This window comes from Sorex araneus, chromosome X (genome assembly GCF_027595985.1).
Source record: "Sorex araneus isolate mSorAra2 chromosome X, mSorAra2.pri, whole genome shotgun sequence".
In the NCBI taxonomy this organism is placed as follows: domain Eukaryota; kingdom Metazoa; phylum Chordata; class Mammalia; order Eulipotyphla; family Soricidae; genus Sorex; species Sorex araneus.
This window is the reverse complement of record NC_073313.1, coordinates 61,505,294-61,521,908: the sequence shown is the minus strand read 5'-3', so window position 1 is coordinate 61,521,908 and position 16,615 is coordinate 61,505,294. Positions and strand designations below refer to the sequence as shown.

The window sequence follows — 16,615 nt, the reverse complement described above, 5'->3', positions numbered from 1 at the left end:
TTTTGATCAATGCCCTGAGCCCCAGTTTCTTCCCCAAAGTTTGCTTTCTCTCTCAGGGCATGACACCCTTGGCAGGGTGTAAGAATCGCCACTTGCAGCATCCTGCCCTGTTCTGCTTCTAGCAGATGTGCGCGCTCGCAGACAGGCCGTGGACTCTGATTTCTCCTTCCTTGCTCTGTGCGCCGGGTGTCCTCGTAGTCTGGACGCTGTTCTCTGTCATAGTTTAGCAGTTCTCACTAGTCACTGCCTCCCTGTTTCACCAGATGCGCTTAAGAAGCTAAAGCTGTCTTTTTTTAATTATTTTTTTATTTTCTTCATTAAGTTTCCATCGGCCTTCGAGTTTAATGAACTGCTGTTGATTACAATTTTGGATCACCTTTATAGCTGTCTCTTTGGGACTTTCTTGTGCAACTGTGAAAAGCAGCGGTTCAAAGAGGTAAGTGCATCATGTGGTGCTCAGCTGTCTTCTCTGGTGGGTGTCACTTGGAGAAGGGACAGGTCGTGCCACTGCCCGTCCACAGACCAGGGGTGCCCAAAGTGACGTGGCCTACTCCCTTTTCAGAAAAAATAATCACTCAACGTCCCCTGGAAATCTACCTTCTTTTAGCACACAGGTGCCCCCCAAGCGCACTTGTGGTCTGACACTACGACCACCCCTGGGTCATCACAGCGCACCCCCGCTGCGGGCCCTGACTCTCCCTGTTCTCCTCCAGCTCTGTAGAGGGCAACGCCGAAGCCCAGGCTCTGGTGGCGCCCTCAGGTCCTCCCAGCCTCTAGCTGCCACGCCCATTCTTTCAGCAGGTGCTCGTGTTCCTGTCCCTTAATGAATTTGGGGCCACGCCTGGGGGTCACACCAGAGGTGATCAGGGCTGACTCCTTACTCTGACACAGCGTGAGGGACCATATGCAGTGTCAGGGACTCGACCCGGGTGGGCTGTGTGCAAAGCAAGCTCCTTAACCACTGCCCCCTGCCCCGATGATTTGTTTTGGTTTTGAGGCCATGCCCAGCCATGTTCAGGGCTGACTCCTGGCTCTGTGCTCAGGCAAGGCTCAGGGGACCTTATGGGGTCCTGGGGACTGAACCCAGGTCGGCCATGTGCAAGGCGAACACCCTCCCTGCTGGACTGTCACTCAGGCCCCACAAATGGATTCTCTACCAGTCCACCAGCCAAGTTCACGCCCCTGTTGTTTAACACCAGGGCTATGGCTTAGCACCCCAGGACTAGTCTTGGCCATCTCCTTCCTAACTTGCAGCCACGCACTCTGCATGGCCACTAGAGCAGCCTTCTCACGGCCATCGGGAAAAAGACAGCGGGCCTGGAGGCACAGCGTGACTCAGAAACGCTGAATGAAGGAAAAAGTCCGGAATTTGCCATGTGCCGCTCAGTAGGACAGTGGCAAAACAAGAGGTTTACCTAGAGAAATTAAAACTCTGAGTTTTCTGTATTTAGGTCTAAATGTGCCCTTTTCTGAAAGTTAGCTCTCTCCGTGTATTTTACTCAGCATACAGCTCACCTCTGTAAAGCATCCAGTTCTGTGGGGATCCACGCTGTATTCCAGCATGTCACAAGCATGGCATATAATTTTGTGGAATCCAAAGCACTCCCGCCCTATTCTCCCCTCCCCCAGACCCTGGTGAACAGAATCTGTTTTATTTTATTTATTTATTTTGCTTTTTGGGTCACACCCAGCGATGCACAGGAATTACTCCTGGCAGTGCTTGGGGGACCATATGGGATGCTGGGAATCAAAACCCGTGTAGGCTGCATGCAAGGCAAGTGTACCCACTGTACTACTGCTCCAGCCCAGAATCTGTTTTATATCTCTGTAAATTTGCCTCATTTGGAAACCTCATACAGACAGAATCTGGTGATATTTTTCCTCTTATGGGTCATGTCAATAAGAATAATAATGTTTTTGAAGTCAAGCCAAATTATAGCGTATATCAGTACTTTCTTCCTTTTTCATAACTGAATAATGTTTCACCACAGTGCTGGTTCACATTTGGGATCTCAGTAGATATTGTTGAGGCTCTTATGAATCAGGCTGCTATAACGATTCCATGCACAGGTCTTTGTGTGAATTTAACTGTAGATTCTCCTGGATATGCACCTAGGAGTGGGATTGTTGATGTGTATGAAAATTCTGGTGACCCTTTTGAGGAACCGCCAGGATATTTTGCAGGTGTTTCTACATGCCACATCTCTGGCAGCAGTGTCTGAGAGTCCCTCTTTCTCTCTGCATCTTAGCAGCTATGTTTTGTGTCCTTTCCTGATTCTGCGCATGCAGGGTATGGCATGGCGTGTCATCATTTGAATGTGCATCCCCAGATTAGTGGCAATGTGGAACACCCTCTCAAATGCGACCTGCGGTAGACAGCACAGTGTATATTCAGAGATCTTACCCATTTTGATTTCACTTAATGAATGCATTTATTTTTGGCTTGGCGGCTCACCACTGGTGCTTGGGGACAACTCCTGGCTCTGGGCCAAGGGACCATGCGGTCCTGGGAATAAACCCTGGGCCTTCCACATGCCCTCAACACACCAAGCAGTCTCTCGCATCTTTGCCCATTTTTAATTGGGCTGTCTTTTTAGTCTTGGGTTGGAAGAGTTCCTCAGGAACCTTTTTTTCATATATTCAAATATCAGATCGCACAGCAGAGCCTGGCAAGCTACCCGTGGCGTATTCGATATGCCAACAACAATTAACAGTAATGGGCCTTATTCCCCTTACCCTGAACATGACAGGGACGAATGAAATGTTACTGGCACCTGCTCGAGCAAATCGATGAGCCACGGGACGACAGTGATATAGTGATTCCAATATCAGATATGCTTTTGAAATTTTTTCTCCCATTTTTTTAGTGTTTTTAATCTTACATTTGAATGATGGGCTGGAGCGATAGCACAGCGGTTGGGCATTCGCCTTTCACGAGGCCGACCTGAGTTCAATTCCTCCGCCCCTCTAGGAGAGCCTGGGAAGCTACCAAGAGTATCAAGCCCTTGCGGCAGAGCCTGGCAAGCTACTCGTGCATATTGGATATGCCAAAAACAGTAACAATAAGTCTCTTAATGAGAGACATTACTGGTGCCCACTCGAACAAATCGATGAGCAGTGGGATGACAGTGACAGTGATTTGAATGATGTGTTTAAATTGGGCTGGAATGATAGCACAGTGGTTAGGGCATTTGCCTTGCACGCAGCCGACCTGGGTGTGATTCTTCCGCCCCTCTCGGAGAGCCCAGCAAGCTACCAAGTGTACCTTGCCCGCATGGCAGAGCTTGGCAGGCTACCCGTTGTGTATTCAATATGCAAAAAACAGTACCAAGTCTCACAATGGAGACGTTACTGGTGCCCACTCGAGCAAATCTATGAGCAACGGGATGATAGTGACAGTGACACTGTTTAAATTGGAATACATCTAGGGTAGCTCTTTACTTCTGTTGCACATGACTCGTGTCATGACTACCAGACCCTTGCTTGACCCATGGCCATGAAAATCTAATCCTGTGTTTTCTTCCAAGAGTTTTGTAGATGTCACGCATCTATTTCGGACTAGGATTCATTCATTTTGCGTGTGGGTTGGGGTGGCAAAAGTATGGTGTGATGTATGGGTCCAGCTTCATGCTTTCATAGGCGAATCCCTGGCTGTCCCAATACTAGCAAGTCTCCTGCACCATTGCTGTAAATGTGCAGGTTTACTTCTGTGCTCCTCATTCGCTTCACCTGTGTCTAGCCACCCTGTGTCAATATGACCCGTGTCGATTACTGTAGCATTGTGTAAATTTTCAATCTGGGAAGTATGACATCTCCATTTTTTTCTCTTAAGACTTTTGGCACATTGGGTCCCTTACCTTTTGATTTTTTCAATATAAATACAAACTATAAATTATGGAAATATTAGCACTGTTGCAGCACTGTTGTCCCATCGTTCATCGATTTGTTCGAGCGGGCACCAGTAAGGTCTCCATTGTGAGACTTGTTACTGCTTTTGATATATCGAATACGCCACAGGTAGCTTGCCAGGCTCTGCCATGCAGGCGGGATACTCTCAGTAGCTTGCCAGGCTCTCCGAGAGGGACAGAGGAATCGAACCCGTGTCGGCCATAGGCAAGGCAAACACCCTACCCGCTATGCTATCTGTCCAGTATATGAAAATATGCTAGTTGAAATTTCTGGGTCTCAGTAGTTTGCAAGGAAGTTTTCTGGCTCCGGAGTGACCAAATAGCAGAGAGCACTCATGGCACGCCCGCTGTTAATTATGCCTTTGGCCTTCTGTTTGATCCATGTCGAGTATTTCCCTCCCCCACCGTGCCTGTGCATTTGGAGGTGGTCACGGGTGTGCAATGCACATGGCCCCAAGCATTTCCACCCGCAGTGACGGAGCCCAAGGGTGGCAGTCCTTTGTCTGCAGAAAGCTTCTCCAACGTTCCACCCGATTCCACAGCGAAAGGAATCCATCTATCAATTCCACCCACAGTCTCCAGGCTTGACGACAAAAGCAAAATTCAGTGTTGAGAATGAGTCTTGTCATTGATGGGCCCCATCATCCTGATTCCTGGGAAGCCTCCATGTTCTGCCACCCAGACACAGCTGCCGGATCCCATGGGAGGGCCTCAGCGGGTGTTTTCCTGTCAGCGCTCGCTCAGGGCAAAGTGTGGCTGGGTACACGGTGCTGAACTTTGCCAGCATCCCAATCCCATCTCCCCAGTGCCTCCTGCCTGTGCCCAAGGCTCCGCCGGCTTTATTCCAGTGTGCCCCGTTTTTTTTTCTCTTTCAGGATATACAGACAAAGACCGTGTCTTTGTGGTCTTACATCAATAGTCAGCTCGATGAGTTTTCTAACCCCTTCTTTGTGAATTACGAACACCACGTCCTATACCCGGTGGCTGCTGTGAGTCACTTGGAGTTGTGGGTAAACTACTACGTGCGATGGAACCCACGCATGCGGCCTCAGGTACTTCTCGCTTCGCTTGCCTTTGGCTTCAAAGAGCACATCTCGCCTCCCCCGGAAAGAGAGTGCTGTACACACTGCGCCCTGCCCTCCTGAGCCCTGTGTCCTGCCCGGGCCCGTCCCGGGAGCCTGCAGCTGCTGCGTGAGGCGTGGGACCGACTAAACGACACTGGCCTGGCCCCTGCCCGTCTCCACCCCCGCCCTACCCCAGCCTGCCTGGCCACTCCTCTCCCTGGCATGGTCACTTCCTGGAGTGACGGTGCCCTCCCTGCAAAGTACCCTGGATGACTGGGTCATGGCACTGGCTGCAGGCTGGAGTTCAGGGCCTGGGGGATCCCCCTCCCCCGAATCAGAGGCAGCACCTGCCTTGCAGCAGTTTGCACCCTTGCAGCGGCTTGCCTGTGTGCTCTTTCTGGGCATGGCTAAGCTGCATGTGGCAGTGACAGAGATGGGGGCAGTGTGGAGCCCCCACCAGGCGTCATTTCCGTGCTCTACCGCTGTCCAGAGCAGCAGGGCAGCCTGCAGACGCAGCGTGGGCTCAGGCCCCTTCCTTCCTTGGGCTCCGCATCCTTGCTGCAAAGGCGCCCTCTGCTGGCGACACGCGCACCGTGCGGGCTGCTGCGCCACTGTGGGCACAGGCAGGCTCTCAGGTGCCAGCCCCACCCTCGGGGAAGGGCCAGTGCTGGAGGGAGGGACCTACTACTTGCAAGAGGACGGGCCGGTCTGGAGCTGGGGCGCGAACCGTAAGGTAGGGCGGCCAAACACGTGCAAGGGCAGCACACAGGCCCCCACTGGTTATCCCGAATGCCACGTGTGCTCAAGCCTGCGTCCCAATTAGGGCGGGAAAGGCGGCTGGGGCCTGGCCCTGGGAAGCAGCTGCAGGCGACAGCCTCTGTTGCCTGGGTGTATGCTCCCAAATCACTCTGTCAGCGAGTCCCGGATGAAGCAAGGCCCAGTGGGAAATATGGAGGGGCCCCCTTCACCACCGAGTGTCACTGACGGGTGCATGCAGCGGGTGCCCCCTGAGCGGTTCAGGAGTGAGCATGGCTTGGTTCCTTGCCGCAAAGGGCCGGGGTGTCCGTCTGTCCTGCGCCTGCCGCTGTGCTCGAGAGGGGGCTGCCAGCAAGTCTGCCACAGACCAGGACGGGGTGGCATGTCTGCAGGTCTCAGCCCTGGCTTGGGGGAGCGTCTGCTCTCAGCCTGCCTTGCAGCTGCCCTGGGTCCAAAGGCCAGCCTCGAAGGTTCTGGGACCTTGGATGGGAGCAGTGAGCAGGAGGCCCTACCACACAGACCCAACCCCTGCCCCCCAGTGGGCCATGCTCCCATGGGCCCGCCCTCCCTGCCAGCTCCCGGAATGGGGGGGACAGAGAGTAGGGAGCGCCGTGCCCCCTCGACCCGCTGTGTCTGTTGCAGATGCCGATTCACCAGCACACGAAGGAGCTGCTGGCCGTGCGCGCGGAGCTGCAGAAGCGGGTGGACGAGCTGCGTCGGGAGGTGGCAGCGCGCGCCTCGTCCTCACCCGAGCGCTCGTCGCCGTCGCAGCCCGTCACCCCCGTGCACACGTCGGTGTGACACCCGCTGGGCCCTGCAGGAGCCTGGGATCCCATCTCGCGGCGCGAGGCCCTGTGCCCTCCACGCCTGGCTGGCACTGCCAAGTGGTGGCGGCCTGTGTTGCCAGGTGACAGCGCCCCATGTCGTCACGTGCTTTTTGTGTTGTGAACACTCTGTGTCCCTCTGGCCGGCTATCACAGTGCTCTGTGACCCGAGCTCCTATGTGCCGGGTAGCTTGGGGGGGCACCGGAGTAAGGGGTGGTGGGTGTGGCTTGTGTCCGTCTGCCCTTCCCAGGCCCGAGGGAGGCACCAGCCCACCACCGCAGCAGTGGCCACAGGAGAGCTGAAGCCAAGCCCCGGGCCCTCCTCCTAGGGTACGTTGACAAAGTGGTTTGCATCTGGGCCTGGAGCAGCCAGGCAGGCCGCCCTGCCCTAAGCGGCGCAGCACCCAAGGCACCGCGTGGCAGGAGCCGGGGGTGCCAGAGGCTGGCGCGCGGGGGCGCACTCGAGTGCAGTGCTGGTTCAGGCCAACATCTGTTCGTGCCACTGCATGTCACCGTTGGGAAGGTCCAGCATGCACAGCCCTCGGTTTCCTCTTCCCCGCCCCCCACCTTCCGGCACTGCCACAGTGCCCCAGGCCCCCTGGGCCAGCCTCCCCACGACCATCCTTTGCAAAGGGATTCTTCAAAGGTTTTTACAAAGACTGAGATGTTTTTTCAACTTGCAATCTTCTGGTTCTTACAGAAAAAAAATTTTTTTTCTGGTATAATTACGTATTTACTCAAGGTCATTTGATACCCTACAATTCTCCATTTTTATCATCTGGGGGGTTTGTTTCTAAGTCATATATAGTTGAAGGTCATTTTTTGCCCCTGCCATGTCCGAAAGTATTTCTGGAATGGCGTTTTTCAAAGTGACGCTGGTTCTTTCCCGTTCCCCCTCCCCCCAACACCGCCCAGTTGCACTAGGAATAATAAACTTGGTGTGGCTGGCGCAAGGCTCTTGACAGAACCAGAGGAGAAAGTGGCCTTAGCCCGGCCGGGGTCGGCGCACCTCAGGTGGGGCACCAGGGCCCCGAAACCGCCACTTGCCCCTCAGCAGCATATTGCGGGGCCCCTCCCAGCCTGAGACGGACAGGCGGACATTCTACCCCCGAACTCGAGCGCTGGAACCCGAGCACTTCTTGTCTTCCACTTTACTGACGTGTACGAGAATGTCAAACCTTCCTGGGTCAGGGTTTTAAAGCTGCCATGATACTGTATTTGCCTCAGCCGATGCACTGTACCCCTGGAATTAAAACCGTGTTTGCCCCGTGGGCCGGCTCCGCTGCTCTTTCCATCAGCGTGCGGGTTTGCTCTTGGGGGGGTAGGAGTACGCAGGGACAGAACCGAGCCGAATGGTGACACGTTAACACACTTCATTTAATGGGACATGCGGCACGTCCGATATCATGAGTGATCTGACTTCAGACGTGGCAGCCCGCGCTCCGGGGCCGCCCCTGACTCACAGTCCCCTGAGCCTTGCAGCTAGGTCCCTGCTCTTCCGGTCACTCGGATTCTGCTTCCGGAAGTGCCTGCTCATGGCACCTGCTGGGCAGGGCAGGGTGTCTAGGGGCCTGTGAGCTGTGAGCGTGAGGGACACTCGCACCACGCCGGCAGGAACGTGGTAACCGGCTGCAGAGATGCTGACACCCCACCAGGGGGCCCGGAGCCTGGCACAGACACAGAGCAGGGACTGGTGACATGATCTGAGCAAACCTGCACACCCGGCCCCCAGCACGCCTCTGTGCAGTCAGCACTGGGGGCACCCAGCGGCAGAAGGCAGTCAGAGCGCGGGGCTCACAGCGACTTGGATTCACAATCGTGCTTGCTAAGGGCTGGGAGAAAGTGGCAGCGGGCAGCGCGAGTCCGTGGGCCAGGCTGGAGCGGGCAGCCCGCTCTTCGGTCAGGCGTGGGGCGAGAGAAGCCAGAGACATTACAGGAGCAGGGGCCACGGTGGCAGGGCTCAGATCCGGGGCTGGGGGGGAGCGGAGGCCTGCACCTCGCTGAATTTCACTGTGGAGAGAGCGAGCATGATGAGCCCCTGGACCCCTCCCACCCCGGGGGGCGGACTCTGGACACCAGCGGGAAGAGGGGGGCTGTGTCTGCACTCTCGCCCCTGCAGGACACTGGTGAGCATCGCGTGCCTGTAGCCCCAGTCTCCATGTGTCTGGAGTTCTGACTGCGGGGGGGCGGGGTGGGGGGGCTGTCTCTGCTGAAGGCAGAAGTTCTAGAAAAACAGCAGCCTGCTTCCTGGTCTCCCCAGCAGGCCTGCTCAGGCGGTGACCCGGAAGTACTCACCCTGGGGCTCCTCGCACACCACAGCTTCCATGTGCTCGCCCTTCACGTAGTCAGCATTGACACCCTCTGTGGACCAAGGGCAGAGCCGGGGTCAGGGGTCAGAGAGGGCCAGAGGGAGGGGGGTTCCCAGCTGCTCAGAAGTTCCAGATCACCACTGCGTCCCCTCCCCCATACGCCGGGGACCGGGGCTCTCATCCGGCCTGGGCTTTGGGACGGGAGCACCCAGATAAGGCACACCTAACCCCAGGCTCAGTGAGGGGACGGGAAGCCGGCACAAGGCGGGTGGGTATTGGTGGGGACGGCTGGGGGAAGCTGAGGCAGCAGATGAACCAGTCCCGGGAGGCAGCACTTTGTCCTGGGGGGAAGGAGGACACCAGCACGTGGCTGAGTCCCAGCCTGGGGACGGAGCGTGGAGGGGGCGCACCAGCGCGCGGCTGAGTCCCATTCCTGCCCCAGGACCAGGAGCGGAAAGTGCGGCTGCGGCAGTGTATGCGGCGGGAGGAAGCCACGGAGCATGCGGGCACAGAACGGAGGGCCAATGGGCGTTTACCTGAACCTTCGGCTGCATCTGAAGGCAAGACACAAGGCTTAGACCCTGCGAGCTGAGCCCGGCCCGAGCCCCGCTGACCCTGGGAGACAGGGCCCTCCAGGACCCGGCCCCTGGTCAGCACCAATGGGCCAGACCACTGCAGAGCTGCTCTAGACGCTCGGTGACGCCCGCAGCATCCCCCCAGTTGACAGCGATGCTCCCAGCCCCTGCACGCCCCGCCATGCCCGCGGGGTGCTCGATGCACCGGCAGAGGGCGCTGTGGGCCCACGCCAAGACCCTCCTGGCCTTGTCAAAGCAGGTGGCCTGCAGGTGGGGACGAAAGTGGGCCCAGGGCTAGTGGGCCCGGGGAGCCCCGGGAGTGGGGGAGGGTGGCGGATGAGCGGGGTTCCTCAGCACACCGGTCTCCTGGGGGAGACGGAAGCAAGGCGGCCTTCCAAACTGCAGGGTCCCCTCACTCCTGGGCCAGGGTCGGGGAGGATCTCGGGGGAGGATCTCGGCAGAGGCGGATGCCGGGCGCACTGGGCGGGGGGTGCTGAAGTGGAGGCGCTGGCTGTAGTCAGAGAAGTCAGAGACTGCCACAGCAGCCTCTTTCCACATCTGTGTCCCCCAGCTCCACACTACTGGGACAGCCGCAAACCCACCTCTTCCTACCTCTTCCTCGACTAGGGTCCTTTCCACACCCCGGGCCCTTGTCTGGAAGATGAGGGGTACTTGTTTAGTGCCACAGTGCTGGGGAGCCCTACTTCCTGAACTCTGACTGGGGGCGCAGTGTGTCACTTCCTGTTGTCCCAAAGGTCAGCTAGAGGCGCTGAAGCATTTGCAGACACTGTGCTGGGTGGATGGCAGGGTCGCCTCCCCAATAGCTCTGGAACCGGGGAGAACTTAGGCAGGAACGCGTCTCTGCATGTGTACAGCACTGCATTTGGTCCCCTGAGCCCTGGCAGGAAGGAGTGATCACTGAGCCAGGCGTAAGCCCTGGGCCCTGCTGAAGGTGGCCCCCCCAAACGGGAAAAATAGTTTAGGACCTCAAGATGAAATTTAAGGACTGGTAGGGAGGCAGCAAATCCAACAACAATTGTCTTTTTAAGAGACAGGCGACTCTCAGGAGAAGCCACATGAAGGAAGAGGGCTGCAAGGCCAGCAGCCACCAGGAGCCAGAGGCAGCAGGCAGAACTTCTGGCCCCTCCAACAGAACCCAGCCCCCGACGCGGACCATCGCCTGTCGCCTCTGGAAGCACAAGAAAGCCCGTTTCTTTGGTTCTGCGTGGGGCGCAAGCACTGTGGCGCGGGACCTGCACTTACGCTGGATGCTGAAGCAGAACTTCTTCTGCTGGTAGGAGATGTAGCTGGAGATGGCGCCCACCAACGCCATGGCCAGGGCACTGGCCACCCCCGCGATAGTGCCCGTCTCGGCTGGCATTCCTGGACAAACCAGAAGGCAGGAAATTTTGGGGTGGAGCTAAGGAGCTCAGCTGGGTCACATGACCCTGGGCTAGGCCTCCAGCAGGTACGCAAGGGCCCAGCGGCTCCTGGGATTGGTCAAGCGTGTGACACTTCCTGTGAGGATTTGCACTGGGAGCAGCTGCAGCCCCGAGTTCCTGCAGCCCTGCTTCTCACAGTGCCCCTGGGGATGCGGAAATCTTTCCCTGTCCCCCCCACCCCCCACCCCCCACCCCCCACCCCCCACCCCCCATGCCAGGCCGTGGGACGCTGCAGAGAGGGTGGAGAAGGCGCTGGGGAATGAGCACCATGTGCGAACCCTTCCTTCGCTTTGTATCAGAAGCTTCAGGCCTCAGAAACGCACCGGATTCGGGGCTGTCTTCACTGCTGGAGCGGCCGTCGCCTGGAAAAGGGACAAACACACAGTGTCTGCAGTGAGCCCGCGAGCACGCAGTTCGGGGCTGGCTGGCCCTTTGGCTTCTGCTAGTCTAACATTCACAGCATGGGGGCGGGACTGGGGGAGGCGCTGACCACAGGGCAGATGTGGTCACTGGGATGGACACTTGTGCTCCAATGTGTGGGAGGCACGCACATGCACGCCAGCCTCCTGCCAGCTGCTCGGTGACAAGCAACTGGTGCCATTTCAGGCCCCTAATTAGTCCCCCGCTGTGCTCTGCTGCCACCCGCTCCTCATTAGTGCAGCAGACGCTGTCCTCAGAGCTGGGCTTCTTGGGGGCTGCCGCCTTGGGGTGTGGGAGCCAAGGAGCTGTGACATTTCCCTCAGCAATCAAAGTGACGAAGCAGGTGGGTCCACCGAGCAGGACGGGGGTCCCTGCACTGGAGCCGTGGGCACGCAGCAGCTCCATCTCACTGCTCCAAGTATTGCTCGCCCACTTCCGGTGTCGGCCACCTCCACTGAGCCCACGCCTGGGCTACTGAGCGGGGTGCAGTGACCGATACTGGCGTGGCGCGTCCTTTGGGATGAAGGGTCCTGTAGCCTGTGGGGAGATGCCCCAAAGGGGAACTGCCGGGTCTTATGGCAGCGCGAGCCTGAGTCTTCACTCGCCATGCAGTTTCCACGGGGCTTGAGTCCCACAGCAGGCTGCAGGCGTGGGAAGAAGCTTGGGAACATGGGTAGAGGGAAGGTGACAGTGAAGCTGGAATTGGTGCTGGAACCTTGTACGTCTGACACTCAATTATCAATGACTTGATAAATCACGGCGCTTTAACAATTTTTTCCAAAATAACAAATGATTTATCCCATTCCACAGGTAAATAAAAGCCTCGAACTCTTCATCTCTATTTTTACAAACAACATGGCGGGAGGTGGTGATAGGTAAGTGTACACACAGCTGACACAAAGGGTCCCCAGAGCCCACCGGGAGTGATCCCTGAGTGCCAAGCTGGGAGTACGCCCTGAGCATCACTGAGTGTGGCCCCCAAACCAAAAAAAAAATCATCTAGGCTCAAGGAAGGAGCTCGGAGTGTCCATAGGCTTCCCAGGTACAAATCTTTGGCACTGGTGGGCCCTCAAATCCAGCCCAACATGCCCTCTGAACTGCTGGAAGGAATCCTGGCTCCCCTGAGCACCCCAAAACCAATTCTCCAAAGTTTTGGAGGGGTTTGAGCTATAGTACAGTGGGGAGGCCCTTTGCCCTGCTCATGGCTCACCCGGGCTTGATACCCGGCACCCCATATGGTCCACCATGCCTACCTCGAGTGACCGCTGGGCCAGGAGGGCTGGGAGAAAGTACGGGCTTCAGGCATCTGCCTTGCAGTTACCCAGCCGCTTTAGATCTGCAGCTGCACGTGACCTCCCAAGCATTCCAGGACATGTGCACCACCCCCCGCCAGCACATCCTCCAGCCCTAGCCCTGAACCACTGGCCCGGCTGGCAGAGAATCCTGGGGGTGGCCCCGGGATGCTGAACCAGACACCCCCTAAAATGGGGGAGAGTCAGGTGTGCCCACCCTCGTGTACCCCTTGCCTTCTCTTCTGGGGTGGCTGGGAACGGGCCTTCAGCAAGTAAGAAGCAGTCGCCACAGGAGCAGCCAGCAGAGGCTGGGGCATGCGTGGGGGCCGGGCTCTGCCCTTGCCTCTGCTCTGTGCTTCCCGCTCCGGCATCCTCTGCCCACATCCTCATGCCCTGGGACTCCGGGTACTTCTCTGTGACTCAGCGACGGGGTGGGAAAGGCCAAGGACTCCTTCTCCCTCCTTGTTAATCCTCACTCCAGACCATTTATGGGGACTTGAACTTGCCAATCTCCATGGCCCTGGAGCTCTGAGGGCATCGCCCAAGGTCACCAGGGTGGGCCTGTAATGTCTCATCAGTGGGACAAGGCTGGGCCGGCCTGACACCCAGCTGTCTAGACACATCGCCTCAACACTTTCCGCCCATCTGTGCCTGCAAGCAATATCCTCCCCTTGCCAAAGCGGGTGCATCCTGGGTGGCGTCCCCGCTTAGATGCCCGGGGGACAGCGCTCCACGACCCTCCCCAGCCGCCTTGCCTGCAAAGCTGCACAAACACACCCTGAGTCAGCAGCGCCCACCGAGGTCCAAAGTTCCAGCCCGCTCGGGCCGCATTCTCCTGCCGGGGCTGATCCTGCGTCCTCCCAGGGCTGTGGCCGACACAGACGCGTGTGAAGCTGCAGCTCTCTGCCAGGCGCGAAACGGAGGCACCCTCGAGCCAGCGTGTGCGCTGACATGTGCGCTGCTCGCTGCGCTGGGGGCGCGTGGGCGGGAAGGTGCCCAAAGTGCAGACACAGCCCTGCGCCACGACAGTCACAGACCAAAGCTGCTGGAGTACAGGGCAGGGACTGGGCAATCCCGAGGGTCAAAGGCCCCTCGGACACAGCAAGCGTGGCCGCAGCGGCAAACCGGCTCCAGGCTGGGCACGGGCAAGTCACCAGACCTTCCCAGACAAAAAGCCACAGGAGCCGAGTGTCAGCGTGCCCCCCACCCCCAAGAAACCTGGCCTTCCTCAGGGCACCACCCAGCACCGATCACACCTGCGATGGCTAAGAAACTGCCCTTGTCCATGGCGGGGAGCTTTGGGCAACGGCGGGGTAGCAGCAGGCTCAGCACCTGCATGGGAAGTCGCCCCGACGGGTGCCCGAGAGTGGGGAGCCTTGATCGCCCTGGGGGACGCTGCCGGCAGCCATTTTGGAGGCAAAAGCAGAGAGGCAGGGAACTCCTGAAGACAACACCAGTTCTTAAAGGGGGCGATATCCGAGCCTGAGAAAAAGCAAGCAGCACGAATGTGCAGACATCACCCTCGCTCAAGTGTAGACACACCCTGCGGGCACTTTCCAGGCCTTTTTCCTACAGACTTTGTTTCATTGGGGGCTGAGGGGGGCCACCACCAGTGGTGCTTGGGGTTTTACTCCTGGCTCAGTGCTCAAGGATCACTCATGCTGGTGCTCAGGGACGCCTACGTGGTGCTGGCGATTGAAGCAGATGTGTGCAAGGCAAAACGCCCTACCCACTGTACTATCTCTTTGGCCCCTACAAGTTGAGTCAATAAAACAAGTATGTTGCACACAGTGCCGTTCATGTGGAAACCATGTAAGCCCCGTACAAATCAACACCCTTTGCTGCCCCTGAACTGGACAAACAGCCCCGAAGGGAGCTGTGGGTGCGGGCAGGAGCTGGGGATGTACCACAGAGCTGGTGTCTCTCTACCTGTCTGCAGAGTTCTCAAAGGGACCAAGGGCGCCTGGCGAAACCAGCAATGCCCTGGGCAGCACAGTCCACAGTGCAGTTAGTTTGCTGAGGACTGAAAACAAAACATAGAACAGATGGGCCACTGGGGACCTGGGGAGACCGCGGCAGCAAGACTGTGACAGCTCTAGGGGCTCAGGGGGCTCCAGCAACTGCCACAGGAATCCCGAAAGTAGAAACCCACAGAGCTCTAGGACCCCCGGCCCTACAGTAAGCACTGCAGCGCTAGGGGCCTGTCCAACAGTGCAGACTGCCATGGCCACGGGGGGCCCTGAGTCCACTCACCACCGAGCTAGGGAAGCCGCCAGGCCGAGGCGCCTCTGGAGCAAGGGAACCACACAGCGGGACCCATTCAAAAGCGGCCTCGGCACCCTCAAGTGCCACATGGACCCTGAGGCCAGCGTCAGGCTGCTGACTGACAGGAGGTGGAAGCGCCGAGGGATGGGGAAGCTCTCCCCGCTGACAGCACCGGAGGTGAGTCCTCAGGAGCACATAGCTATGGAGACCAGAGCATTCAGGAAATCAGGGTGGCGTCTGCTGAGTTCTGGCCGACACCGCCAGCAGGTGGCCACTCCGTCTCTTGGCTGTGCCTTTCCCACAGGGCCTGGCTCCTGCCCGTCTCAGGGACTGGCTGGGAAAGCATCACGAGAACACCCAGGCCTGGGGACAGTGACGCCATTTCAGCCCTGACCCGGGACGCCGGGTAAACTGAGCACATCTCTCCAGAAGCTTCCTCAGCAGTCAGAACCCCTGCCCCCCACCCCCCAGGGGCACTAAGTTAACCTCATCTGGTATGACCTAGGGAATCCCAAGCCCCAGACACAGGTGTGAAGGTGGCCAGAGTTTTATTTGGAAAAAGTTCTGGAAATGGATGGCAGCATGGGCTACAAAATTCTCTTAAGTGGGGCTGGAGCTATAGCACAGAGGGTAGGGCGTTTGCCTTGCACGCGGCCGACCTGGGTTCGATTCCCAGTGTACCATGTGGTCTCCTGAGCACTGCCAGGGGTGATTCCTGAGTGCAGAGCCAGGAGGAACCCCTGTGCATCACCAGGTGTGACCCAAAAAGCAAAAACAAAAAAAAATAACTAAGTGTACATTCTTGTTCGTTTGTTTGGGGGCCAGTCCTGGCGATACTCAGGGCTTACTCCTGGCTCTGCAGCCAGAAATCACTCCTGGTGGGGCTCGGGGGACCATCAGGGGTGCGGGGATCAAACCCTGGTCGGCCGTGTGCAAGGCAAGTGTCCTTCTGTTCTGAAAGTGTTCATGAACCCAGTGCCACCCAACTATGCACTAGCACTGGCCACATTGCTCAATGTTTGACCGTGTTGATCTTACGGACACACACAAGCTTCCAAAGAAAGCAGATGGAGAAGCCTGGAAGATTCCAGTGATTGATCGGAGGTCCCTGCGGAGGGAGAACACGGGGCCCCATGTAAGGAATATGAGGGAGACCAACGGTGAGGCCGGGAGCGTCAAGGCAGACTCTGCTGCGTCCTGGCACCCGTGAGATGGCTGTGAGCCGGCCCTACAGCTAATGGTCCTCGGAACGATCCGCCTGAGAACAGCTCACTCCACTCTGAGACCCCAAGGTGATATGTAGTGACCCCGACAGAGAGGTAAGAGAAAGTGCCAGGACACAAACTCAATCCCCAGCATGGCATGGCCCACAAGCACCACCAGGTGGCGCTCTGGACTCCGGAGCAGCGGCAGCAACAGCAGCCGCATAGAGAGGGGCCCGGCGGGAGCCCCAGGGCGGAGAGCACCCCCGCCAGCCACCACCACCAGGGCCTGGAGGGCTGTATTTTTTTTAAATTAACAAAAGTTTGCGTTTACTGAGACAGTCATAAACTTTATGTTTTTACTTTGTTATATATGAAAGTCTCTCTTACTTGTAAAAGAGGCTTCTAAAATCTCAGGGCTAGGATGTATGGAGACGTTACTGAGACTGCTTGAGAAATTCAACAATCAACGGGATGATGATGATGATGATGATGATGATGATGATATATATATAAGTAGTTTTAATGATTTTTCTTTTATTTTTTACAGTTTTTATT

At 57.4% G+C, this 16,615-nt stretch overlaps 2 protein-coding genes across 11 annotated transcripts in view; one reads left to right on the top strand and one right to left on the bottom strand.

Annotated features, from left to right (window-relative positions):
* MTMR1 (myotubularin related protein 1) overlaps positions 1–7,823 on the top strand; it is a 69,730-nt gene extending 61,907 nt beyond the window's left edge. For all 9 annotated transcript variants that reach the window (XM_055123482.1, XM_055123481.1, XM_055123486.1 and 6 more), the window contains 3 exons: positions 323–436; positions 4,784–4,960; positions 6,371–7,823. In XM_055123482.1, coding sequence (XP_054979457.1) covers positions 323–436; positions 4,784–4,960; positions 6,371–6,529 — 450 coding nt within the window. In that variant the 3' untranslated portion in view covers positions 6,530–7,823. The remainder of the gene's footprint in view (positions 1–322; positions 437–4,783; positions 4,961–6,370) is intronic.
* Positions 7,824–7,908: 85 nt separating this feature from the next.
* Positions 7,909–16,615, bottom strand: part of CD99L2 (CD99 molecule like 2) — a 120,919-nt gene continuing 112,212 nt past the window's right edge. Inside the window, exons 6-10 of one of the 2 annotated variants that reach the window (XM_055123490.1) lie at positions 11,202–11,240; positions 10,700–10,819; positions 9,398–9,415; positions 8,848–8,913; positions 7,909–8,562 (exon numbers count right to left, since the gene is read on the bottom strand). In XM_055123490.1, the coding sequence (XP_054979465.1) occupies positions 8,513–8,562; positions 8,848–8,913; positions 9,398–9,415; positions 10,700–10,819; positions 11,202–11,240 (293 nt within the window). In that variant the 3' untranslated portion in view covers positions 7,909–8,512. The remainder of the gene's footprint in view (positions 8,563–8,847; positions 8,914–9,397; positions 9,416–10,699; positions 10,820–11,201; positions 11,241–16,615) is intronic. The other variant, XM_055123491.1, reaches the window with a different exon arrangement.